This window comes from Terrapene carolina, unplaced genomic scaffold, assembly GCF_002925995.2.
Source record: "Terrapene carolina triunguis isolate 2854851 unplaced genomic scaffold, T_m_triunguis-2.0 Scaffold242, whole genome shotgun sequence".
NCBI lineage: Eukaryota > Metazoa > Chordata > Testudines > Emydidae > Terrapene > Terrapene triunguis.
The window spans coordinates 8,934,074-8,960,439 of NW_020664593.1; the positions used below are offsets into that span (position 1 = coordinate 8,934,074).

The 26,366-nt window shown below is 44.8% G+C and overlaps 2 protein-coding genes across 2 annotated transcripts in view; one reads left to right on the plus strand and one right to left on the minus strand.

Annotated features, from left to right (window-relative positions):
- Positions 1-446: 446 nt before the first annotated feature.
- On the minus strand, positions 447-22,134 carry QTRT2 (queuine tRNA-ribosyltransferase accessory subunit 2). Its single transcript, XM_026657422.1, has 9 exons — positions 22,092-22,134; positions 18,238-18,467; positions 17,255-17,310; positions 14,722-14,798; positions 12,152-12,361; positions 10,532-10,731; positions 6,590-6,741; positions 3,276-3,393; positions 447-1,849 (listed from the first exon to the last, which is right to left on the minus strand). Exons 2-9 carry the CDS (start codon positions 18,435-18,437, stop codon positions 1,618-1,620), a joined length of 1,245 nt encoding a protein of 414 aa, XP_026513207.1. The 5' UTR covers positions 18,438-18,467; positions 22,092-22,134; the 3' UTR covers positions 447-1,617.
- Positions 22,135-22,378: 244 nt separating this feature from the next.
- Positions 22,379-26,366, plus strand: part of CCDC191 (coiled-coil domain containing 191) — a 34,475-nt gene continuing 30,487 nt past the window's right edge. The window contains exons 1-3 of the mRNA XM_024218500.2: positions 22,379-22,464; positions 23,713-23,751; positions 25,561-25,702. Coding sequence (XP_024074268.2) covers positions 22,396-22,464; positions 23,713-23,751; positions 25,561-25,702 — 250 coding nt within the window. The 5' untranslated portion in view covers positions 22,379-22,395. The remainder of the gene's footprint in view (positions 22,465-23,712; positions 23,752-25,560; positions 25,703-26,366) is intronic.

Here is a 26,366-nt window from a genome sequence, read left to right on the forward strand (position 1 = left end):
CTAAACTGGCGTATGTAAACATTCATGTTAGCTTTGGTTTTGATCCTAGTTCCCAATTGGTGAAAAAGAAAAATAATCAATGAATCCATCTCTACTGCCAAATCAAAAAACTGCAACTAAACAACAATCACTATGATGGCATGTGCCAACAGCTCAAAAGAGTCAGGAAAGGAAATTAAAGACTGGCACATAACATGGTGTATAAAAGAATGTAAATCCATAATGCCCTAATAAAGTCAGGACATGGGAAGGTAGTAGTATTTGTGGGGCTGACAGAAGACAGACTTGAAAACTTCCCTGTGATACTGAGCAGCTTTTCTTAAAGAGAAACAGGTGCAGCTCCCATGTAGGTTTGAAGGCCGTAAGAATGAAGCAGGAATTAATACAGGGAAACCGTATGGCCTGTGGTCCGTTGGTCAGACTAGGAAGCAATTCAGAGAGTGTGAAAAATAGTTTTATTGATGTTTTCATAAAATGAGATAAATACATCAATGATTCCAGTATAAGGGACATAAAAAACCTAGTAAGAGGATTATAACAGAGAAAAATATTAAAAAAGGAATCATATGGTTTTAAAACAATGCCTTGTCCTGTGGGGTCTCGATCATTTATGCGGCTTCATCTCACATCAGCGTTTGTGTAATCCACTAGGATCTCAGCAGCCAAATATAGCCAACGTGACTGTAGCATGTTCAGTGCCATCCACATGCCAGTCTGGGAGTGAGATTCTAGCTCATAAAGGCAGAATGGCAGAGTCAAAAAACCCTGTAGCAGAATATATAGCCAGAAAGACTATAGATCAAATGCCCAAAGAGCCACGGATGGGGACCAGCCCTGTGGCTGATGCTCTGCAGTACCATGCAAGGCCAGACCTAGGTTGGAGGGTCCCAAGGGGGATTGGTGTGCTGGCTTATTGGCAAGTGCTCTGAATTGCGACATGGGAGATAGCTATAAGCTATATACTATCCCTCTCTCCCTGGACAGGAACTGTGAGGCAGCATGGAGGAGAGGAGGAAGAGGGGCTGGCATGGAACAGCTTCGAAAGCCTCCCATGCAGTCAACATCAGTAGGAGGAATGTTGGCTGTGGCCTTGAGAAGAGAGGTGTTAGGATGAGGCTGAACCTCATTCCAAGCAAATTCGTGAAGACTATCCCTTCCCTTGTCCCCCACAAGGATTTCTTTGAAGAGATACAAATCCTAATTAGACTGACATTCATCTGTTTCATTCACTGAGGTTGAAGCAACAGCCCAAAATGGCAGCTGTGAGTCTCCCCTAATGCATCCGTCTCCTTTTCTCCCCACCCCAAGCCTGAGAGTTCTGTTGCCCCCAGAAATGCTGTTTGATCACTGAATACAAAGGTAGTTGCACTGGTCCTGCAAGCCTCTAGAGGGTCTTTTCCAGCTAGTCTCCCTTCCAATTCCTCCACTTAACTGGTGCAAGGGGAAAAATCCTCCTTTCCTGTCATCTAGCCTCACAAATCCAGAATACACTGCAGGCACTCCAGATAATATGATCCCCTTGGGAAGTGACAAAACTTGGAGCCTTCCCCACTTCACTAGTTCTCTCTCACCTCTTCTCCCCTACACTCACTGGCCTGGCTATGCATTTCCTGGGGCTCAGAGTGCCTGCCTGAAGATGAGCTCCTTCAGCTGATCCAGCCTGTCATCTCTCAGTGCATCTCGGATGGAGTGGAAGAAGCTGAAGTAGTGCTGAAAGTTATGCATCATGAGCAGGACACCAGCCAACAGCTCATTGGTCACCAGGAGGTGATGGATGTAGGCTCGACTATGGTTCTGACAGCAGTAACAGGTACATCCATGCACCAAGGGACCAAAATCATCCTGGTACCTAAGAAGGTAGAGGGGGTAAAAAGGCAATGGGAAAAAAAATTAATCGCAAGTAGTAGGGAGCACCCATAGTTACCACGTAGCAGCTGTTTGGTGGCCTGAGTCAAAAGGTTTGTGGGTTTTAGTCCAGCTCTTTGGGGTGTGGAGTCTGATGTGGTCCCCTCTGACACTAACTGCATTGTAAAGAGCACTACATGCAGGTTCATGAACTGAGTGCAGTAAAGCATTGTTTTAATGCCAGTTGACAGGCTATGTGAGCGGTGATATTATAGCCACACATGAAATAAGTCATAACAGCTTTGCCTGCATTACTGTATGGTATTATTAAATCAACAAATTACTGCTTTTAAAGTCACACCCCACTGCATCACAACACACTAAAATGAACTGACAGACCAGGGGAACAAGGGAAATAAACACAGTTTCATTCATGGATATAATGTGAGAGCAAACATTAAGGGCCTGACCCAAAGCCCACTGACATCAGTGAGAGTCTTTCCATTGACTTCAATGGCTTTTGATTCAGGCCCTAGTCCAGTGGCTCTCAAACTTTTGTACTGGTGACTCCTTTCACATAACAAGCCTCTGAGTACAACCACCCTTATAAATTAAAAACACTTGTTTATATATTTAACACCATTATAAATGCTGGCGGCAAAGCGGGGTTTGGGGTGGAGGCTGACAGCTTGCGACCCCCGCCACCAATGTAATAACCTCATGACCCCCTGAGAGGTCCCGACCCCCAGTTTGAGAACCCCTGCACTAGCTGAGCAGAATAGTGGATGCAACTGAGTGTGTTCTGAGGGTGACACACCGGTGATATTTTAATCATTTTCCATGGGGGACCTTTATATCCACCTCTGAAACGCAGGATTCTCTGGGATGGTAGATTAGATCATCGCTACGTTCACCATTTCTGTAGTGGTAACATAGCTGATATTATGGCGGGTGGAGGGAAGGAGAGAAGGAATATAGGCCAATATGTTCAGAAGTATGGGTGCCTCCATTTTTGGTGCCCAACCTGAGACACAAAAAAGGTCCTGATTTTCAATGGGTGGGGGCTCAGCCACTAGCTGAAAATCAGCACCCTCCAATGAGTCTCAAGTTGGCCACAACATACTGTGAAAATTACCATAGGATTTTTAGTAACTAAATGGTCAGAACCTTGGTTGTAAGTCATTTGAAAGATGACACATTCAGCAGTGCATTGCCCCCCAGTATCAATCTGGGGCATTTGTCCAATACCAACTCAGAGGGAAGAGGGCCACCCATTTAGTGACCAACATTTCCTGCAACACCCTAACCATTCAGTGGATATTCCATCCAGTGACTGTCCAGGTGTGACCCTGCATGGAGGATGAAATCACAGCTCCAAGTGTGAAGGCTACAGACACTATTTAAAAGCCATCACACACAAACCCACTTACCTTTTCTCCTTCAAAAATATCTCGAACGAAGTTATTTCTGGGTCAGCTTTTGAGGTTTCATTTATGTCTTTTTCAGTGCCATTTTTTCCTGCATCCTGGATCCCATTTTGTTTAATGACTGTAACAAAACAATATCACTTCATCAATAGGCAGAAGCAGACAAGTAAAGGTGAAAAATATTCTGACAAGAGGCATCTCAGCTGCCCCTTGTTACAGACCGAACTTCCATCTCCATTATCTTCCTTTAATTATCATACAACAGTTAAGCCAAATAAATTGTAAGTGATCAAACTCAGATCTAGAAGAGTGAGGTGGGAGGGACTCAGCTAATCTGATAAAAATTCTGAACTGAAATAGCTGCACAGTTTTTTGCTGATCTGAGTTTAATTCCTTTTATTAAAGTCATTAAAAATCCTTGCAGTCTAAATTGCATTTTGTACAGTGTGTGATCACCTGGATTATTGATCTATTTAACTTAACGTAAGAACATAAGAACGGCCATACCGGGTGAGACCAATGGCCCATCTACCCCAGTATCCTGTCTTCCAACAGTGGCCGGTGCTAAATGCTTCAGAGGGAATGAACAGAACAGGGCAATTTATTGAGTGATTCCTCCCCTGTTGTCCAGTCCCTGCTTTTGGCAGTCAGAGGTTTAGAGAACATGAGGTTGTGTCCCTGAACATCTTGGCTAATACTCATTGATGGACCCGTCCGCCAGGTAATTATCTAATTCTTTTTTGAACCCAGTTATGCTTTCGGCCCTCACAACATCCCATGGTGATTAGTTCCACAGATTGACTGTGTGTAGTGTCAAGAAGTACTTCCTTTTTCTTGTTTTAAACCTGATGCCTATTAATTTCATTGGGTGACTCTTGGTTATTGTGTTATGTAAAGTGGCAAATAACACTTCCTTATTCACTTTCTCCACACCATTTATGACTTGATAGACCTCTATCATAACCCCCTCAGTTGTCTCTCTTCTAAGCTGAACAGTACCAGGCTTTTTAATTTCTCCTCATATGGAAGCTGTTACATACCCCTCATCAATTTTGTTGCCCTTCTCTGTGCTTTCTATAATTCTAATATCTTTTTTCAGATGGGATGACCAGAACTCAACACAGTATTCAAGGTGTGGGTGTACACTGGATTTATTTAGCAGCATTATGATCTTTTCTGTCCCTTTCCTAATGTTTCCTAAAATTTGGTTAGCTTTTTGGACTGCCGCTGCACACTGAATTGATATTTTCAGAGAACTATCCACAATGACTCCAAGATCTCTTCCTTGAATTGAAACAGCTAATTTAGACCCCATAATTTTGTATGTATAGTTGGGACTATGTTTTCCAACACGCATTACTTTGCACTTATCAACAATTAATTTCACCTGCCATTTTGCTGCCCAGTCACCCAGTTTTGTGAGATCACTTTGTAACTCTTTGCAGTCCACTTTTGACTTACCTATCTTGAGTAATTTTGTATCGTCTGCAAAATTTACCCCCTTTTCCAGATAATTTACTAATATGTTGAACAGCACTGGTCCCAGTACAGGTTCTTGGGGGACCCTGCTATTTATCTCTCTCCATTGTGAAAGTTGCCCATTTATTCCTGCCCTTTGTTTCCTGTTTTTTGTTCCAAGAGACACCTTCCTTCTTATCCCATGACAGCTTACTTTGCTTAGGAAATTTTGGGGAGGAACCTTGTGAAAGGCTTTCAGAATGTCCAAGTATACTATATAACTAGATCACCTTTGTCCATGTGTGTTGACCCCCTCAAAGAATTCTAATATTGGTGAGGCATGATTTCCCTTTACAAATGCAGTGTTGATTCTTCCCCAACATCTCAGACACACAGATGAGCACGATAACTCTGTTCTTTACCATAGTCTACTATAGTTTCAATCAATTTGCCTGGAACTGAAGTTAGGCTTAATTGCCAAGATCACCTCTGGAGCCTTTTTTAAAAATCAGCATTACATTAGCTATCCACCAGTCTTCTGGTACAGAGGCTGATTTAAACATTTACATACCACAGTTTAGATTTAGATTCTGCTGGAGTTGACAAGGGATTCACGCGCATCCAATCCACTTTTTTGCAGTTGCTGAGTTTGATTATTTTTTTTTTGGCTGAACAATTTAAGTCAGAAAGTCTTGACTGTTGTGGCAGCGATAATGCAGTTATGGGTGAAGGTTCCACACCTGGATTTTCAGCAGCACATAACTTTGACAAATCATTACCTTGGCATCTGAAATTTCTCAGGCTTGCTCTCAAGTCAGAGGAGATGTTTCTGGGAAATTATTACTATGATGTATTATTTGTACTGGGATCGTGCCAACGAGGCCATGTCATGGACCAGTACCCCATTGTGCTAGGCACTGAACAAACACAGAAAAAAAGAGGTTGTCCCTGCGCCCAAAGAACTTACAACCTAAGTATAAGACACGAGACACAAGGATGCAGATGGGTGGAGGAGGGAGCACAAGGAAACAATGAGACAACAAATGTGCTGAAAGTCTATTCAGCTGGTTTGAATTACCCAGGCATGAAAAACAAAACTAGATTCCAGCCATTAAGAGAACTGTTAGATACTTCTTTGTATTAAAACACTTATGTATAGGAAGGATGACAGTCTCTCTGCATTGCTCAGACATTTGGTGGGACCATGTGTAATACCAAGCCTTTACTTACTCATTTAAGCAGATACCTTGTGTTATGGGGATTTGACTAACCTGCATTATTTTGGCAGCATTTATATTAATCAAGGGAGCAAACTGGGTGAAGGCAAGGAAAAAGAACTGCCCAAGAAGACTGGCTTCCCCAACACTGCCCAGCTGGAGAGGGAGAGAAGAGCTACATTACACACTGAATTTGACACTGCCAGATGCCTTCAAATCCCATTGAAATGTATAGGCCCAAGCCTGTCCTGCTGAAAGTAAGGGCAATTCTGCCATAGACTCCAGTGGGCGCAGGCCCAAAGGGAGAACCAGGGACTCAGCACATGACAGAATCAGGCATACAAAGGCTTCTGTTCAATGAACCTCAGAGGATGTATAACCATGTTTTGGTTAACTGGATTTGGATAACCCAGGTCCTAAATTAAGGTCTCAAGTTCTCTTTGCTTAACTTCATCCCAAGTAATTTCTCCCCTGGAACGAGCAGGACTCAGCTGCTTTTCTCTGACTTCAGTGGTTACAATACTTTTTCCCGTGACAAATGAGGTACATGGAAGATGACTGTGGAGCATGAACTATGTTGGGCATGATACCACTGTTACATCATCTTACGATCACAATGGCAAGGCTATCATGAAAATTTACCTGCAGCTTCAGGGTCAGGATTGTAATTGTAGCTGAAGGATAGGGCACAGCCCCGCTCTGTCACCTGGTAGGGAAAAAAGCTCTCAAACACGTCCACTCCTCTTTCGATGCACTCGAGTACCTCGTCTGGCTTGCCAATACCATGAATGAGTCTAAGAGAGAGATAAAACAATATAGGTCTAAAGTGTACTGAATGGAACTTACTGGGTCATTGCAGTCTCTCTCCAAGGAGAGGACACAGGTACATAGGAATTGCCTTAATGGATTAGACCTGAGAGTCAACCAGTCCAGCATCCTGCCTCTCACGGTGACCAGCACCAGATGCTTCAGGAAAGGTATAAGAAACCCCAAGAGTGGAATATACTGGAATGTGTTTCAGCCAGTGACAACAGTAACATGTGAGCCCTACAGTTATTAAACAGGGTGAAAGTTGACACATGGTCTATCACCAATCATGAGACCATGCTTCTCCCACATCCCATCTGTCTGGTATACAGCAGCACATTTGAATTCCCCTTACCTCCCAGTGCCCACTGTTCTGCCTTTGTTTAGAAGGTTACACCAGCCACACATTAACTCAAGAATAACGTCAAAACATTATAAATTGTGCTTAAAGTGATTTGGCTCCATCAACACCCATGTACAATGATTCTATCTCACGATCCATCTCACGCCTTACGTTCTGGGTCAGATACTTTGTTGCACATTCTATGCCCTGGGTAGCAAATGATTACCAGGTATGGGGATTTATTTACTACATGGGACTCCTAACTAGCAAAGCACCATTCCATGTGTTGGAGGATCCTTTTGAAATCCAGCAACAAAGTCACAAATCCACCCCAAGGATAGTGGGTGGAGTTGGATTCCCAAAACCGGAACCCACAAACACATAGGTAACGTGAGTGACTTTACTTGTGTGTAGTCCTCCTTAAGTCAGTGGGACTATTCATGCAAGTAATGTTACTTGTGTTTACAGAATTGGGTCCTCAGAGCAAAGAAAGGAATTCATACTTATTTCACCCTACTGTTCCATCACGGTGCATGGGAGATAATCGACAGCTGATCCTCAGTAGAAGGTATTTGGAAGGCTATGGGAGTAGATTCCAACAGGTGCAAAGGGTATTAGCAGATGATACATCTCAGCGGGGAGGGGGGAAGGGGGTGAGGAGCACATATTTACTTTATAAAGTGTTTGGGATCTGTCTGCATGAAGAGGCACTAATGTGAAAAGTCACTGTGGGAGGGCTCAGTTTTCCTCCCCTTTCCTCCCCTCCCCATGTCCAGCTCAAATGTGCCCAGTTCACACAACGGGATTTCCTTTTAGCTGATTTTCCTAAGAGGCAATTTCCCCCCAACAGCCAGCACTATCAACTCCCCCGGGACTTGACAATCCAGCTGGGCTCTTCCTGCCTCTTACGCCATCAGTGGTAACACAGATACTGCTCCTGTCCTAATTTAGCTGGCAGCTTTGTGGAGGATGGGTGAGGCAGAAGAGAATATAATAGTCGTGCTTTCCCCCAGGTGCACTGGCTGTGCTGACAACAGTAAAAGCTAATGTACGGCCATGAACAGATCACTAGGAAAATACACAGAGATTGAGAAGTGCAGTAATAAGGTGCCATTTTTAGTCTTTTTTCTGACCATAATTATATAAGATCTGTATGAGCACAGAACCTGGATGGGAAAAGCTTACAAGATGATTTTGTTACATTCCCTGCTCCAGATAGGAAGAAAAAGCAATTTAATAGTTAAACAACGAGTACTTATTATACATGTGATCAACTCCCTGACTGCAATGTTTCTTACAGAGGGCAAGGGTATACAACCTTTCTTGCAGATGCTGAGATTTCTAAGAATGCTTTGGTTACAATGAGAAGACAAAACCTTCTAAGCAATAGGTTTAGGCAGCATCTTTCATCCTAAAAGATCCCAAAGGGCTTTAGAGACTATGTACATAGGCTATACTCCTTCACCATAGAAAAGCAGCCATCTTTGGAGTGGGACACAACACCTGTTCTTCACCAACTACACAACACATTTTTAATAGGGGCATGCGTGCATGTGTGTGTGTAAAAAATAGCTTCTACAACTAAATGAAAGAAAGTGGGATGTAAGTACCAAGTGAAATTCAAACAGGACCCCCAGGGCTAACACCTTTACTCTTATAAAGAGCGGTCATGATCACTTGTCTGAAACAGAGAAGTAAACTATTTGATAGATGAGGTGGATGTACTTGTACAGTCACTCAGGTTAGCTGGACTGATAAGACTCTACAGCTCATTGGGGAACCTATTTAAGGTAGCTTGGATGGCAGCAACATGAGCTATGAGAGCTCCAAACTCCAGGTACCTCTGAGCAAGAGATAACTGCAAGGCTAGAACCATGCTCCTGCATTTCCCTTCCCTTTGATCACCATAAACTGAGGGTTCAAGTCTTAGAAGGTGGCCAGGACAAGGGGGGTCCTGAGAGGGAAGCTCAGCTACATGAGGTAGCAGAGCGTGAATCATTCTCCTCATGAAACGTTGGAAAAGACAGCATTCATTGAGTTGATACATGAGCTCCATAAGAGCCACAGAAGAGTATAAACGAGGCATCTGTGTTTACCCCTTCCTCCCAAAAGACTCCAACTGCACCATCTTGGCACTCTTAACATGCACTGGATTGTGTTTTCTGGAGCCTCTGGCATGTTTATAAACATTTTTGGGAATCTTGAATGGGTGTCTATCATTTATAAGATTCATGGTTTTGTTGGTAATGGCTAGAGCCAGGCATAGTTCATGCAGGCAATGTACAAGTGTTCCCCATCCTCATCCACCAATGCTTCTCACTCCTGATCTGCAGCCCCCCTGATATTCCAGTCTTCTGAGAGGAGACAGCTACAGCAAACCGGGTTGGAGTTTTGGCTAGGTGGATAAACATTCACTGCAGATTGCAATGACTGAAAACTGGTTTTAGCTATGTTCCAAGTTAGTCATGATCCACGGAGGCCAAAGGTGAAGGGCTCCCACCCATGATTCTGTCTAGAAATAGGTTTGAACCCAAACTCTGAATCCTCCCCAAAGGAAGAGATCACATCCATACTGTGGGCTGTTCCATATTTCTTGCCCTGTGCCAACTATTCCTTAAAAGTAAAATTGGGGCCATCAAAGTCAGTATTTAAATAGCAAAGGACTCAGCATTTGGCTCACTCAAGAACCTTCAAGAGTATAAATGGATTATTGTGGTAATTACCTGCAGTAGAACACATGAGTTTTGATCTATCCCCCTGTAGCGGGGTGGTAACCCCGCTCCGGTCCAGAGGGGGCTGTGGCTGGAGAAAGCAGCTTTTAGGCTGAGCTGATTGGGGGAAGTGGCTGCAGCTGGGGCCATGCCCCAAACAGACTCAGCTGGCCCTATAAAGGCCAGGGCAGCCAGAAGCTCAGCAGTCTCTCTCTGAGTGCAGAGAGAGAAGGGCCTGGCTGCAGCAAGCTAGAGACCGCGTAGCTGAGTGGAGCAGGGCTGGGGAGTTCCAGCCTGGAAAGCCCCAGGCTGCGGCCTAGGAGAAGGCCAAGGAGTACTGGGGATTGCAGAGGGCAGCCCAGGGCTAGTTCAAGGCAGCAGGTCCAAACCCCCCTTGCCAGTGATGAGTGGCCTATACTGCAGTCTGCCCCAGGGAGCAGGGGCTAGTTGGTGACTGGCAGTGGCCTAGGGCTGAGGCAAGGTGAGGATAGTGGGTGGGGGTTCCCCAGGGAGGGGAGACCCAGACCTGTGGGGTACTGGCAGGGAGCAGCATCCCAGTAATAGGGGCACCGGGTCCTGGGAGGGACACGAGTGCCAGAAGGGGACAGGTGGATCACTGGCCTGCAGAGGGCACTCAAGAGGCTGGTGAGCTAGTTCCCTGGACGACCAGCAGGAGGCGCTGCAGGGGTGAGTCCGAACCTCTACACTCCCCTTAAATCTGACCTTGGTTTATCCTCTGGCAGCTCCACTGTGACAGCAGCCATCAGTTTCAGCTTGGTCTCCTTGGCCATGGCTTGTCCCTGAAAACCATCCAGCAGGAAACCACCCACAGGTCGCTTGGCAGTCTCTTTAGCCGACCTGAGTCTCTCCTCCAACACATCCCCGCCTTCGATCACTCCAACCATCACACTGCCCTGCAGCTCCTGGCCCAGGTGAAAGTTGCAAATGTAAAAGAAGTGCACTTCACCAAACAAAGCTGTTCCAGGAAAGCCCACCACCCCCCAGGAGTTGGTGCGTTGGCACAGAGTCTGGCCACTTGGCACTCTACATTTGCTTCCTGGGCACCGTTGGGTTCAGTGGTAGTTGAACCTTCCTCGGATGTATCAATTAGGACCAAGTAGGACGTAGTGTAGTCTAGGGTTTAGAACAGGGGAATATGAAGGTTCTGTTTCTGATGCTGCCAGCAACTCATTTCATCTCTGGGTCTCATTATCCCCATCTCCCATAAAGAGATAAGACTGACCCACCTTAGCAACCTGCCTTGTGTTTCTTAGGCAAAAGCACTAAAGAAATGCCAAGTATCAATGCAGAACACATTAGGGAGACCCTGCCCCAATGCCTTGCTGCTACCATGGCTGTCACCCACCACTATGCATGTCTCATGGCGTTTCAAGGGATTTCTAGCGTCAGTTCCTGGCAACCTCAGGCTAGGTCTCCTTGCTAGTCCAGGTCCAGCCATGCCCCCCAACACTAGGAACAGGGGAAGTCTCGCAAACCCACTGGAAAAATGTGGGTCCGGCTGGAGACTCTTGCCTGTATGCTCGGGGTTCTACTGATCGCCATATTTGGGGTCGGGAAGGAATTTTCCTCCAGGGTAGATTGGCAGAGGCCCTGGAGGTTTTTTGCCTTCCTCCGCAGCATAGGGCAGGGGTCGCAAGCTGGAGGATTCTCTGCGACTTGAAGTCTTTAAATCACGATCTGGAGACTTCAACAGCTGAGATAAGGGAAATTGGGTGGGTCAGCTTTTGTGGCCTGCATCATGCGGGAGGTCAGACTAGATGACCATAATGGTCCCTTCTGACCTTAAAGTCTAAGAGTCTATGGAAGGGCTAAGAAATAGTACTGACGAGTCCTATTCAGTTCCCCTCAGCTAGGCGGACTGTGGTTGCAACACAGGGCTAAAGCTGGAAAAAATAAAATGGAAAGGCAGGGTAGGTGGGATCTCTGATTTCTGAACAAGGAGAAAATCCTATGCCCTGCTCTACCCAGGAATACAATGTGACTCTAAAGGATAGGAGACCACTGTTCTGTGAAAACAGAAGGAATTAAAAGCCATGGAGGCTGAACTCCTCCTCACTCCTAGAGGTTAGTCCGTCTGGGTCAAGGGTGAGGCACAAGGACAAGGGCAGCATGAGGGAAGTTTGCTAGGCTGCTGCCCATGTTATACCTGATCTGTGGATAGCCTAAAGACTTCCATCTCCACTCCAACCCTAAAATCACGCAGGTCTAACCCCACTGTGCGCACTAGGTGTTCTTTTGCTCACACACTGGGACCTTCACAAGCCTCAGCACACACAGAAAAGCAGCTGCAGTGCTGTTGCCCCTGATACATTTGGACCTTACCGGTGATTTCTCCTGCAGCTGAAGGCACTCATCCAGGAAGGAAAGCGACCGGTCCACAGACTTCTTGGCCCGTTTTCTGGAGGTTTCACCAGAAATAGTGTCTCCGTCAGAGAGGCACTGAAGCCAATCTGGCTGGAGAGCACGCTGCATGCTCATGAACTTGGAAGCTGTCATTTCCATTCGCCCTCCGTATCCCCATACGGACACTGTCTGTCAAACGCAAGCAAAGGGAACACAGGGATGGATGTTAATTGAAAAGGTTAAGAGACCTTTCAGGGGGACAATTGGTCCTGGTAAAATGCCTGCCACTGCAATAACATTCCCTGGACAAACTCTCAAAGGGACACAGCTCAGAAAACCAACCGCCTCTAGCATAAGGCATGAAGGTCCAGTGGTTTGAGCAGGGGACTGGGAATGAGGAGTACTGGGTTCTCTTCCTGATTCTGACACTAACTCCCTGTGAGACCTTTGGCAAGTCACGTCATCTAATGCCTCAGTTTCCCCATCTTTACAATGGGGATGGCAACACTAATCTACCTCCCAGAGATGTTGGGAAACAGGCTTGAGAGCTGAAGTGACTTCCCCAGGGCCATCCAACAAATCAGTAGCACAGCAAGAAAACACCTAGATCTCCTGACTCCCAGCCTGTGCTCTACCCCATGAATAGTTGCCAACTATGGCAAAAGGAATTGCAAGTCATTTTGCAGTGCCTACACAACAGTGAACTTATACATACACACACTCCTGAGGGTAATTCCATCATTTCCCAAGTGGTCAGATGTGAGGCCTTAAATTAAGTTCTCTCACATGTTTTCCCATTCTTCCTAGTATGTCTGTGTGTGTTGGCTTTCATCTTCCATTTTCATTATTCTCATATTATCCCATATAGGCTTTTTATATTAGGAAGATAAAGCACTGGCCCAACACTGTCATTCTTGCATGCAAGCTTCTGAGCAAACAAAGGCGTTTCTCTTCAAGTGCCAGCCTTCTTCAGCGTCACGCATGGGCCTGAACGAGAGTTCAGGAAGGGTTATTGAAGCCATCACCACCATGGGCATAATGTGTTTCATCTCTATCTGTGGATAATGTAATTACACTGTCTGGGCTGCCTGGCAATTGCTCCAGCTGAGTTGTTATTGTTCTTGCTACACTTGTGATCTTAGGTTTTTAATGGACACCCAAGTAATTTAGGGCTTTACATTTAAAAAAAGAGGATTTTACAAAATCTAACATGAATACACGTGTTTTCATGATTTTGTATTACTTTTTTGGTTCACTGAACAGCTTTTCTGTATTTAAATATAAAATTCACTCTTCTGCTGCACTGGAAACCCATAATAATCAGCATTGTGTTAGTGCACAAGACCCACAAAGTGAAACTAATCAGATTTGTTTCACTTCTCAAGCTGATGTGGAAAATGTAAACACAGTTTTGGTTTTTTACCAGAATAGCTATTTTATTTAATAAAACTAAACCATGGGGAAAGAGATGGCCCAGATGACTGGTGAAGGACTACAGAGCCTCACACCAGAGGTTCAAATCCAACCCGGGACATTGATTCTGCAAAGCAGATCTTTATGACTAAAGTCGCAGTAACTTTAAAGAGACTTCATACCAGGGTGGGCATCTGCCAGTGCAGATCCAGTTACAGTATTGGGCCCTAACAGCCTGATCTTATTCCCTTTGAAGTTAAAACTTCCACTGACTTCAATCACAGCAGGATCAAGCCTTAAGTGAGTAGCGACAAGAAGTTGTTGCCATTTGATAACATTGTAGCTTGTGTGAAATGAGTAGGGTGGGATTCAGCCCAGTTCCCAGGCGTCCTCTTCACAAAAATCACCACCACAAAAAGAAAAAATAATTATCCCCTTTTGTTGACACCTTCACCAGATACTTCCAAGACTGAACAGTTCATGAAAAATAAACTCCCTCCCACAGCCCCTCAGAGGTGGCTTCCCTATGGTTGAGGCACGACAGTAAGCAGTAAGGGCAGAGCAAAGTGTGTACAAGGAGCCTGAACTACTGCTGTACATAATCTGTGAATATACACAAAACTTCCTACTCTTGGGCACTCATGTCAGCACCTTCCACTAGCACTAAGTTTCCCTTCATGTGGTCCTCCTGAATGTGTGGCTGTACAAGTGAGACTCAAAATATGATGTGGTCTCCTAGGGCTCCATGTTTATTGCCAATAAAACTGGAGAAAATTTGCTCAATTTACAAGCCACGACTTTTTTAACTGACATATAATCAACTGCACATGAATGAATCCAGTCTGCTCATCCATATTTGTGTGGCCCTACAAAGTCAGCAGACAGGACAAGACACCCAGGAGCAGGTCTGGTGCATAAAAAAGTGCCTCTATCTGACCATACCTCCACTTTAAACCCCAACGGAAGATGGTGGGGAAAATCTGGACATTGTATCCTAACATACACTGGTTCACTTTCCTATAACCTCAAAGAGGGCATTCTGTAGCTGCTAAGCAGGGCACACACGATGGCATCTAGGAGACATAAGTTTTGTGAGGTTTAAGCTGGACTCTCATAAGCTTTTAAACTCACTGTACCTTGTTGTTGTTGTAGCCAGGTGGGCAGGGGGTACCGGGGTCATGGAGAGAGCAGTACAGCACTGACTCTGGCATATCTGGAGGCACAACAGAAAAATAAATGTCAGCTGTAATCTTGTAGACCACTACGGCTATGTTGGCAACTTGCTAAGAGATGGCTATGAATTTACAAAAAGGGTAACCCAGGAATAAATGCACACACCTGACATCTTCGTCAGAGACAGACATGGCTTGTTTGATCTCCATAGCAACAACACATTCAGTTGGACAGCTCTGTCCACATTCTACTAGTTACAGGGAGGGGCGAAGAAAACCACAAGAGTAGCATTATATAACGCCACAAACTATATGTAGCCTTTGGACTGTTTACTTGATTAATGCTACTGCTGCCAAAAGTAAACCAGACGCAATGACAGCTGACTCACTTGTCCGCTGAATGAATGCTCTGGGGACATCTGACACTTGACATCGTCTAGGCTGGGTGACATAAACAGTCTCAGACCTGGAGTTTAAAGGAAGGGCAATATATACACCAAGATAGTAGAATGAGCTGTAGCAATGAGAGATTTATGAACATTTCACAAGACACAGAACAAGCTAGATGCAATGAATGCAATAAAGGTCTCTGTTTTATAGATACTGATAGAGATTTTTCAAAGCCATCTAAGGCAGTAGTTCTCAACCAGGGGTCCGGGGCCCCCTGGGGGGGCACAAGCAGGTTTCAGGTGGTCCTCCAAGCATGGTCAGGGTTAGACTTGCTGGGGCCCAGAAAGCCAAAAGCCCCACTGCATGGGGGTGAAGCCCAGGGCCCTGAGCCCCGTTGCCTGGGGCTGAAGCCAAAGCCTGAGCAATGTAGCCTCGTGGGGGGCCCTGTGGCATGGGGCCCCAGGCAATTGCCCTGCTTGCTACCCCTACCTGCCCTGGCTTTTATATGCAGAAAACCAGTTATTGTGGCGCAGATGGGCCATGGAGTTTTTATAGCATGTTGTGGGGGCCTCAGAAAGAAAAAGGTTGAGAACCCCTGATCTAGGGGATTTGATGCAAAGGCTGGGACTTCCAAAGGAGCCCAAGGAGTTAGGTACCCAAATGCCACTGAAATTCACTGGGAAGTGAATTTCACCTAATGTCCTTAGACTCCTTTGAAAATTCCAACCATAACTTCCACTACAATTAATGAAAATTGTCTAAATCCTCTAACTGGGCATTCTCTGCACTCAGAACTCCCTCCAGTAGGCGTTTTGGGTGCATAAAGAATGCAGAGTCAGGTCTTTACTCACATAAATATATTCCTAATCAACACAGGGGACATGACAAATTGGTGTATATACCATAAAAAAAACTACATCAGGAGAACTCAAAGGTTGCAGTGTTAAGAATTCTAGAACCAGGAAATGCCACAATTAAGGTTTCATGTGCAAACAACTCCTTTAAGGAGTCCTGGGGACCACAGAGGATGACACTGGTTCAGTGCTGCTAGATGACTGTGATGCAGTGGGGAAAGAGGAAGACAGGATGTGTCTGTTTGTCTAAGGTAGATAGGTGGTGCCTTGGTGAAAGGCCCTGGAGCCCTTACTTCTCTTTCCCTGGCTACCTGGGGGGTGAAGGGCACAACTGGTCTGAACTCCTGTGTGTGTTTCTTCCTGAAACAAAAGGAGCATTCCTGTAGCCAGCCAGCCACCCACCATGGAGCAAAGCAAAAAAAGACGGAGAACAAAGGGAGCAAAATAAGGAGAAGTTTGGTGGGATAGGTAAATGTGAGCTCCCCACTGGTCCGAAAGGATGGCAAGATTAGTTTGTCCACATCCTTAAGCTTGCCCTTCAGGGATTTCTGCAGGCTTGTAACATGGTTCCTTCCCCAGACAGCCACCCAAAACAGTTCCTTCAGTTAACAGAACAGATCTGCTCTAGGGGTAGGAATACCCGTCAAGAGATCCTACCACTTTTCTAAGTGAGACTGACTGTTCTGTGCTGCTCTGCACTGCCGAGGCTGAATGAGGGCTTTGTATCAAACTAAACTGATTTTGTTTTGTGGGTGAAATAACCTAGCCCAGATCAGCAGGGACCTGAAAGCTGTTACCTTCTGGGGACTGCGTGAAGAAAGTTGTTCTTTGTATTGTTTCTGGTGGGAGAGGTGTTAAAAAAAAAATCGCCAAAAAAATCATCACAAATGGCACTTATTAACACTCACAGCACAGAGGTCAAGGACTGAAAGGTCCAGGGATACTCAACTCCCTTCTTAACCCAGAGTTGGGTCCCTCCAAGTGAGTGCTGAAGTCCATTGCTGGAGCGTTGTGGGGGAAGCTGTAACTGTGAATAACTTCAGTTTCTATTGTAGTGAGTGTAATAGTTCACAACTGCATTAAATCCACTTTGAATAGAAAAAAAGAGAGCTTCTCACACAACTCACTTGCGATCCACAACAGATTTGCACTCAAGTTTCTAGGGATGGACAGTTTGTAGCAAGCAACATGGAAGTGTAGAGGATGCATTAGATGGGATCAGACTACATCTAAACACACAGACAGAATTTTACCTATAAATTTCCCAATTCCTTCTTTATATTCCTCCAAGACCTCGTGAAGTTCTACCCTGTGTCCAAACATAAAAGAATACACATTAGAAAAAAAAATAATGAGAATGAGCCTGCAGAGAGGACTGTGGATGAGCTAATTCCTCAGTATGTTAGAAGACACACTCCAATCTTTGCAAAAAGAGCCTTGAAGTTTCAGCCACAGAATGGAGTCAGAATGGAGATGGAGGAATGACATAGTCACTACACCAAATCTCACAAGATCTTGTTGCCCCTGTACCTGCAAGATGGAGCTGTCATATAGATAAGATTCAGGCTTCTTCACTAAAGTGTTGTCCAAATTTGGATTAGACTAGATAATGGAAAAGAAACCTAAACCCTGTCTACACTACAACTTCCACCATTAGTACCACAGTGGATCTGCACAAGTGAGGAGTTACAGGTCCCGTTTTTGTCAAGGTACATGCAGCCTAAGAATACAACTTTTAGAATTAGATTAGGGTGATGAGAGGTTTCTCATTAGAGAGTTTTACAAAAAGTCATAAAGAAACAGGAAAAGGCCATTTACACCATCCTGTTTACTTTTCAAAAAAGGATTCCCCTTACATACATCTGCTCTTAGCTCTCACCTACAATAAATGCGCAGCAGCCCATCCATCCTCAAGAAATCCAACCATAAGGTAAAGAGTGTGATGGTCAACATCTTGGCCAACACACCAGGGACTGAATCAGGGACTTCCACTGGTAAAAATCATGAGCGGCTACATCTTGAGCTAAAATGCCAATACTCTCTATCTGGGGCTGTAACAGTCTCACATCATGTGGTCTGAGGTGGAATAGCTGTTTCTCTATAATCTCATTGTCCCGATGAACTTTAATGAGATAAGTCTCAAACCCTTCTGGTGAAGCAAGGAAGTATTGTTTCTTGTTTCCAATGGGGAAACTGAGAACACAAAAGCGGTGTCCCAGCTAGGCTTGATACTCACAGAGTTGAAAGCGTGAGCTGTACAACAGCAGGAACCCCTTTAATTGCCTGCAGTGTATCATGGGCAAGGTGCGGTGGGGATCCTGTTTTGGTATACAGTAGGCAGCCTGGAAGCTCCATGGTTTGAACCCCATTCTTGCCAAGGTTTGTCAGTATCCCAAGACGACACCCACTGACCACTTTGGAGAGACTCAGCTTCATCCTGGTTAACTGTTAGGCAGCGTCCAGGTCCTTTAAAGAAAGAGATTATTTAGGTAGGTCTTGCTCCATCAAGATTTTGGGTTAATATTTGTATCTGTAAAAGCTTAGTAATTGACGGAAATGGAAAAGTAAATTGTTTGTTTCTAAGGCTACTGGGGATTCTAATACACCTGCAATGGATCCATTAGTAGCAGTGGGGGAAGAGGTAGCTCACAAGAGAGGTATTATGGTATGAACTTTCACTCAGGAGACAAGGGTGGATAAAAATCTATGATTTTTTTTTATCGGATTTTTTTTGATAGGTTTTTTCCTCAAAAATAATTTTATCTAAAGATAAAGATATATTATAACTCAAAGATACCTCATCATGTAATAGGGATTATGAATTCTAATTCTATAGCATGAGACAATATATTCATGTAATGTTTAAGAAAAGTGTTGTAAATGAGTTCCAATAGTTCATGGATTAGGGACCCAATCTTACAGGGTTCCAGGGGCTTCTGTATAGATTATTTAGGTTAATATTTCTACCTACCCAATGGGACTCAGTGCTAAGTCTAGAAGACACCATCAGAGATGCTTAGTTTTGCAATTCTCAAACTGTGGGTGTGTGTGTCAAGATAACATGCTTGTTAACAGCAAAAATGTTTTTAAATAAATAAATATAGAGAGGTGAGAAATAACAGACCTCAACCCTATTTGTCCCTCTGCAAATCTGCGTACACAGAGGCAATCCCTTATCTCTCTCTAAAAGGTGCAAAGTTTCAAAAAGTTCAATGAATAGAAGATTGTTGGAGGCAGAATAGATCTGGACAAGGAGAAGTCTGAAGATAAATGTGAGAAGGGAGGGACAGGGAGGAGAAACAAAAGTGAAAATGTTTGAGCAGCATATTCCAGAAGTCTTGAGTTCTTTCTGAGTGTAGCCTTCATTCATTTGAGATCTACCATACCATTCTCTCACTAGAAGGGAAAACCAATAATGGCAGCAGACCATAAAAGAGACCCAGTTTGGGTCTCATCTATCTCTGAGTTGTGAAGAATATGTATTAAGGTTATAACAACCAACAAGAATGCACTTTTATGTAGAAATCCATAATTAAATTGAGTCTTCCTGACTAGTGATTTAAACCATGATTTAAATCAAATCCACCCTGCAGGAGACCTTGATCTGTTCCTAGTTCTGTCGCTGTGTGACCTTGGGTAAGTCACTTCATTTCCCAGTGGTGCCATCTCCTCTCCCACCCTTTGCCTGTCTTGTCTATATAGATGGTAAACTCTTCTGGACAAGAACTGTCCCTCACTGTATTTGTACAGCAGTTAGTGCAATGAGACCCATGTCTTTACTGGGGCCTCTGGGTGCCAATACAAATTACTATTATTAATACTTAGATTAGTCAAGACTAAGGAAGATGATGAGGAACTTAAACCAAGATAGTACAATGGCAGATAAAATTCTGTGTCCATAAATGCAAGGTAATATACATTGGGAATAATAATCTGAACTATTCACAAACATGGTGGTGGGGAGGGGAAGATTCTAAATTAACTGTAAACACCCAGGAAAAAAAATCTGGGCAGTTCAAGGAAAACCTCTGTTCAATACATAGCTGTGGTTTAAAAAGGCAAATAAACTGACTGATAAAGGAATAGGATAACTTGGGCAGAGTTGCTGACTCGCGATTTTTAGGTATCACAATTTGACGTAAAAAGAACAGGAGTACTTGTGGCACCTTAGAGACTAACAAATTTATTTGAGCATAAGCTTTCGTGGGCTACAGCCCACTTCATCGGATGCATAGAATGGAACATATAAGAAGAGTATATATATACATACAGAGAAGATGCCATACCAGCTCTAAGAGGCTAATTAATTAAGATGACCTGTTATCAGCAGGAAAAAAACTTCTGTAGTGATAATCAAGATGGTCAATTACAGACAGTTGACAAGAGGTGTAAGGATAGTTATCATATGGAAAAAGATTCAAGTAGTGTAATGACTCAGTCATTCCCAGTCTCTATTCAAGCCAGAGTTAATGGTATCTAATTTGCAAATCAATTCAAGCTCAGCAGTTTCTCCTTGGAGTCTGTTTTTGAAGTCTTTCTGTTGCAAAATTGCCACTTTCAGGTCTGTTACTGAGTGGCCAGAGAGGCTGAAGTGTTCTTCTACTGGTTTTTGAGTGTTATGATTCCTCATGTCAGATTTGTGTCCGTTTATTCTTTTGCATAGAGACTGTCCAGTTTGGCCAATGTACATGGCAGAGGGGCATTGCTGGCACATGATGGCATATATCACATTAGTAGATGTGCAGGTGGATGAGCCCCTGATGGCATGGCTGATGTGATTAGGTCCAGTGATGTTGTCACTTGAATAGATACGTGGACATAATTGGCATTGGGATTTGCTGCAAGGATAGGTTCCTGGGTTAGTGTTTTTGTTGTGTGGTTGCTGGTGAGTATTTGCTTCAGGTTAGGGGGCTGTCTGTAAGCGAGGACTGGTCTGTCTCCCAAGATCTGTGAGAGTGAGGGATCGTCTTTCAGGATAGGTTGTAAATCTTTGATGATGTGCAATTAATTAGCCTCTTAGAGCTGGTATGGCATCTTCTCTGTATGTATATATATATATATACTCTTCTTATATGTTCCATTCTATGCATCCGATGAAGTGGGCTGTAGCCCACGAAAGCTTATGCTCAAATAAATTTGTTAGTCTCTAAGGTGCCACGAGTACTCCTGTTCTTTTTATGGATACAGACTAACACGGCTGCTACTCTGAAACAATTTGATGTGTACCCCAATATTGATAATAAAAAAACCCTGGAATTATGCAAATCCCTTAGAATCTCAACTTTCATAGAATCATAGAATATCAAGGTTGGAAGGGACCTGAGGAGGTCATCTAGTCCAACCCCCTGCTCAAAGCAAGACCAATCCCCCAGACAGATTTTTACCCCCGTTCCCTAAATGGCCCCCTTAAGGATTGAACTCACAACCCTGGGTTTAGCAGGCCAATGCTCAAACCACTGACCTATCCCTCCCTCTTTAAAACTTTCATTTTAAGAAGTCTGTTTCTAGCCGTCCAGAAAAGAGTTTGAAAATGGGAACCCTGAAGGTTCACAACTCGGAAGGCAGATGGGAACAGAACTCCAGATACATTTAGTGCTCGTGACTTTGAAGCCAGTCTCCTGATGGGGCGGGGGGGGAGACGCAGGAATGGACATTTGAACGCGTGGGGATGACAACGCTGCAGGTGGAGCAGCCCGAGTTTCCGCCAGGCCTTGCCACGCTCTTTCGCTCGCCAGGATCCGAGTCCCCCGCGGCCTTTCGCTACTTTCCTGCTATTTCATTTCACCCCCGGGGGGCGCCGGGCGGGTCTCGGGCCCTGTGCTGGAGGGGAGGGGGGAGTTGCGGAGCGAGCCCGTCCCGCGCTCACCCCACAGCGGCGGCTGCTGTTGCGCGGGCCGGGCCGGGCCCGGCTCCCTGCTTGGGGGCTGGGACCTGGCGGGGACGGGGGGGTCGCAGCCCCGCTCGGGTTAACTGGCCTCGACGGCCCCGTCGTGGTGACCGAGGGCGGCCGGGCCCAATGCGAGTGAGCGGCACCGAGACGGCGGAAGAACAGACCCAGCGCCCGAAGGGGCCGCTCCCTCCCCCCTTTACCTGGCTCGGGCCAGCCGCCTCCGTCGCATAAGCGTCTCTTCCCGGGTCCAATCCGCATCCGAAACGTCATCACTGAGGGACGTAGGAGATCCTTATCGCGAGGACTGGAGTAAAGGTGGCTGCGCCGTTGCCATAGAGAAGCGACCCTCCCGGCGCGGTGCATTCTGGGCCTTGTAGTTCGTGCTGATCCAGGTTTCCGTGCGCCCCGTCCAATGGAGAACTCCGTTTCCCACAAGGCTCCTCTCCTCCCGTGTGGCTGAGGCGGGGTGGGGGTGGGAATGCTGCTTCTGTCCGAGCCTTGGCAATGGCCTTCCCAGCGCCAAGGTCCCAGCTCTATCGCTGGCAGCGTCTCACCACCGCGGCCAGGCCCAAGGTAACGGAGGGGGCGGTGTCACCCCCCCCCCCGTGTCCCCAGCGCCCAATCCCGGAGCCTGCCCGGGGGCTCACGCGGGGGTCACCAGCAAACCCATGGGGCGCCCCCGGTCACCAGCGCCCAATCGTGTTCCACCCTGGGGTCACCAGCGCCCAATCAGGGGGCTCCCTGGGTCACTGTCAGCCCCATGCGGGGCACCCTGGCCAGCGCTGGCCAATCAGGGGGCTCCTCCCCCTGCCACCGGGGTCAGTGCTGCTCAGCAAAGGAATCTCGGGGTCAGGCAACTGGGGCCCCTTGGGGTCCCTGCCCCCGGCCTTCCTGTGGCGGGTCACGCCCCAGGGTCAGTGGAGGCCAAAGGCGGCAGGTGCCCCCTGGGCTCAGCTTTACCCAACTAGGGCATATGGTCAAGCCCAGGCCTTCAGAAATCACGAGACTGGCTTAAAAATCATGAGATTTATTTTAACAGTAACAAATGTGCGTTTATTTTTCTTTGCCGTCGGGTTTCTGAGTGTTTGGGTTCACTGCAGTCATGTTTTCAAGCTTTTCTTGGCCACCATTAGGACTGGAATCCCTCATGTTTTTGAAATGAGAGCAGAGATTCCTGTATAATCACTTGACTCCAGGAGCTGGGGCTTTAAGAAAAACATGAAATATAGTGAGGCATGTGATAACATCTCAGGAGTTGGCAACACTGTCAGCCCCAAACCAATGACATGGTGGATTTTAAAAAACAAGAAGGGCAATTTTTAACTGGCAGTATTATTACTGTTATTGATATTTGAATTATAGAGGCCCTTTCCAACCAAGATCAAAGTCTCATTGTCCTAGATGTTGCGCAGTCCCTGCTGCAAAGTGTTAACAGTGTAAATAGACAATACAGACAAAGGGTGGGATAAAAAGAAATATCTCCATTTTACAGATGGGAAACTGAGGCAAAAATTTACAAATATACTTAATTTTAAGCATGTGAGTAGTGCCAGTGAAGTCCATAGGAAATCTGTGGCAGAGCCTGGATTTGAATCCAGATCTTAAGTCCTCATCCAGTGCTTTAACCACAAGACCGTTTGATTCAGAAATGAATGAGAAACATGGGGAGTTGTTTGAGGATAGGAGTAATATTTCTGGAGAAAGAGCACAGGCTTTTTCATTGTACTCAAGTGACTAGCTCTAGGCCTGGAAACATTAAAATGAGAATTAAAAGTGAGCAAAAAAGCATTTTGAAGTTAACTTTTTGCATCTTATTTCCAGCCAAATTTTGACTCTGATAATGTGGAGCACTGGATCAAGGTAAGGTCATTTGCAAATGAACTTGTGAAACAGAAAAGTAATTGAGTCAGGGAACATGCAGGCTCAGTGGGATGGAAGTGGGACAGAAAGCCTTTCAGTCTTATGTTTACATCCAGTTCAGGTTGACTGTGACAAAAAGTTGGTACCATCTGATAATTGCTTGATGGATTCGAGGGAGTAAATTGATGGGTGTCTGGTTTCCCTATGTCTACAACATGCATCTGCCACCACAGCTGGGATCATCAACATACCAATGACTATAACTTAATTATGTATGAATCAAGTATCTTCAGACATGTCAAATGTAATAAGTCCATGAGGAATGTGAAGTTTCAAAAGAAAGCAAATTTTTGTGGCAGTCCATATTCCCTTTTGTTGTGATCCTGTTAGTACTTGGTTGAACCAGTGAGTACTTGGATAAGATGCATCCAGGAAAAATTAGCTAACTGCAGGATGTGGTTTTCATGATTCAGTAGATGGTACTGTTCATTTAGAGCCCATACTATGCCAATGCCTGGCAAGATGCACAAGGTCTTTATGCTACTGGTGGTGCCTTCTTTTGTGTGAAATGTAAATTTGAGGTCCAGACTACTAGTGATTGTTAAAAAATCCTGTGAAACCGTTTGCAAGACTGGGTGTTAAACTCAAGTATCCTGGCCAAATTCCAGTTTGGTAATTACATTCTGCTTCCCTGCATTTTCCCAGCAGTTAGGCCTGCTTACAGTATTCTGTACATCCTATCTTGCACTGTTATGAAGTGTCGCTGTGGGTTGTCAAACAGCTGCCACATTCCAGGTGACAGCAGTTGCATGCAGGTGACAGCACTTGCATGATAAGAGCTCCCCTTAACATTTTGGCATGGGCTTATAAAACACGGATCTGTCTGCCCCAGCCCTACTTATAACACATCTCTGTTCCCTGTTATCACCCTGCTATGCTAAAAGTCAGCCTGAGAATTTGGGGGAGGGATTTCATGATTGCTTAGGACATGCTTTGTTATAAAAAGCATGTGTGAGTGTGTTTAGGTCCTTCTGCTATAGAAATGACACCCCATTGTGCTTGTTTCCTCAATCCTATTGATTGATTTATGTTTTCAATGCTATCTTCACGAGGTCTAGAAATGCATTATTTTAAAAAACAAAAGCTGAAATTTTCTGCTACCGTTTTAGCTCCTCTAACACAGAAGGGCCTGCAGCCTGGGGTCAGTGGGGGCCTTTGGCCAGCTCAAACCCCAGAGAGTGAAATGTTCCTTAGATACAATCTGTAAAGCCCTTTGTCCTTTTTCAGGGTGAAAGGTGCTATACTGATTCAAGACTAACTATTCATTTTCAGTGATCTGAGCATCAGAAGATTTTATGTAATCCTTCTCCTCCCCCCCATTATTTATCTTAAAAACAACCAAATGGGATGTGCCTAAATCTATCTCTGTCCCAAACAAATCCACCACAGCCTCTGGCCTGAAAACAAACCTCAGAAATTTCCACCCAATGGGGTAACATTTTTGGAAAGTTATAAGCACCTAAGGACAGGATCTGATCACGTAAGCGCTATCTCAGCCTTATCAATAGCATCATGCCCATGAGACTGTAGTAATGCTTTGGGCTCCAGTCCTCTCTCTCTCTATATATATATATATATGGATGAATCTTATTTCATGCAGCTCCCTCTGAAGTCAGTGGTGCTCTGCACACATGCAGGGGTCCACTCCTCCAGAGTATCTTACAGGATCAGGACCTGGAATCTGTAGCGTTTGAAACTGAGTATGCGCAAGTTATAAGAAATGTTTTTCTTCCCTTATTTATTTTAAAGCGAGTGGAACAAGCCTCCGAGTTTGCAGTTTCTGAAGCTTTTTCCCTTAAAAAGTCAGCTTATCCTCAAAGACCACGTGGTCCTGTGGTGGATCTGGAAACAGTAGAGCAGCTGCAGGATCATGATGAGGCTTATGCAGAAGGTGAGTTTGAATAGCACTAGCCCAGAGCTGCTTAAAGGAACCCTATGAAATCCAACTGGGCCAATGGGTAGATTTGTGTATCACCAGTCTTTTTCAAAACCTGAGACCAAATAGAAATATTTCATAATATGGGTTAGAACTTGAGCTTGTTAATCTAGAGCAGAAAGGCCTAATGAAAATCAATGGCTGGAAGCTGAAGTCAGACAATTTCAAATTAGAAATACACATTTTTGACAGTGAGGCTGATTAACCATTGAAACAAACTACCAAGGGAAGTGGTGGATTCTCCCTGAAGTCTTCAAATCAAGACCAGATGCCTTTTTGGAAGATATGCTTTAGTCAAACACATGCTATTGAGATCCATACATGAGTAACGGGCTGAAATTTTGTGTTATACAGGAGGTGGGACTAGATGACTTAAATGGTCTCTTAAAATCTATGAATAATTTTATTTGATCTTTTTCATTCCCATTCTTTTTTTTCTCCAAATAAATAAATGTTCCTTGTGCAATGTTGCATCCCAAACCCTGCAGAACTACAAATCTGAAACTTAAATGTCTATAAGCAAAAGGGAAACTGTCTTCAATTATTTCTGCTGTCCAAAGTGAAGGAAATGCAAAAGCTAAACTGACAGTAAAAAGAGTTGGAAGCAAATTGGATTTTT

Bases quoted from the DNA above. Each gene is read 5' to 3' on its own strand.
- QTRT2 (XM_026657422.1), bottom strand. From the start codon at position 18,437: ATGAAGCTGAGTCTCTCCAAAGTGGTCAGTGGGTGTCGTCTTGGGATA. The intron at 6,742-10,531 runs GTCAGATTTAAG...TCTCTCTCTTAG, and splicing joins CTGCCAGAGGATAAACCAAG to ACTCATTCATGGTATTGGCA. The intron at 1,850-3,275 runs GTAAGTGGGTTT...CTACCTTCTTAG, and splicing joins ATATTTTTGAAGGAGAAAAG to GTACCAGGATGATTTTGGTC.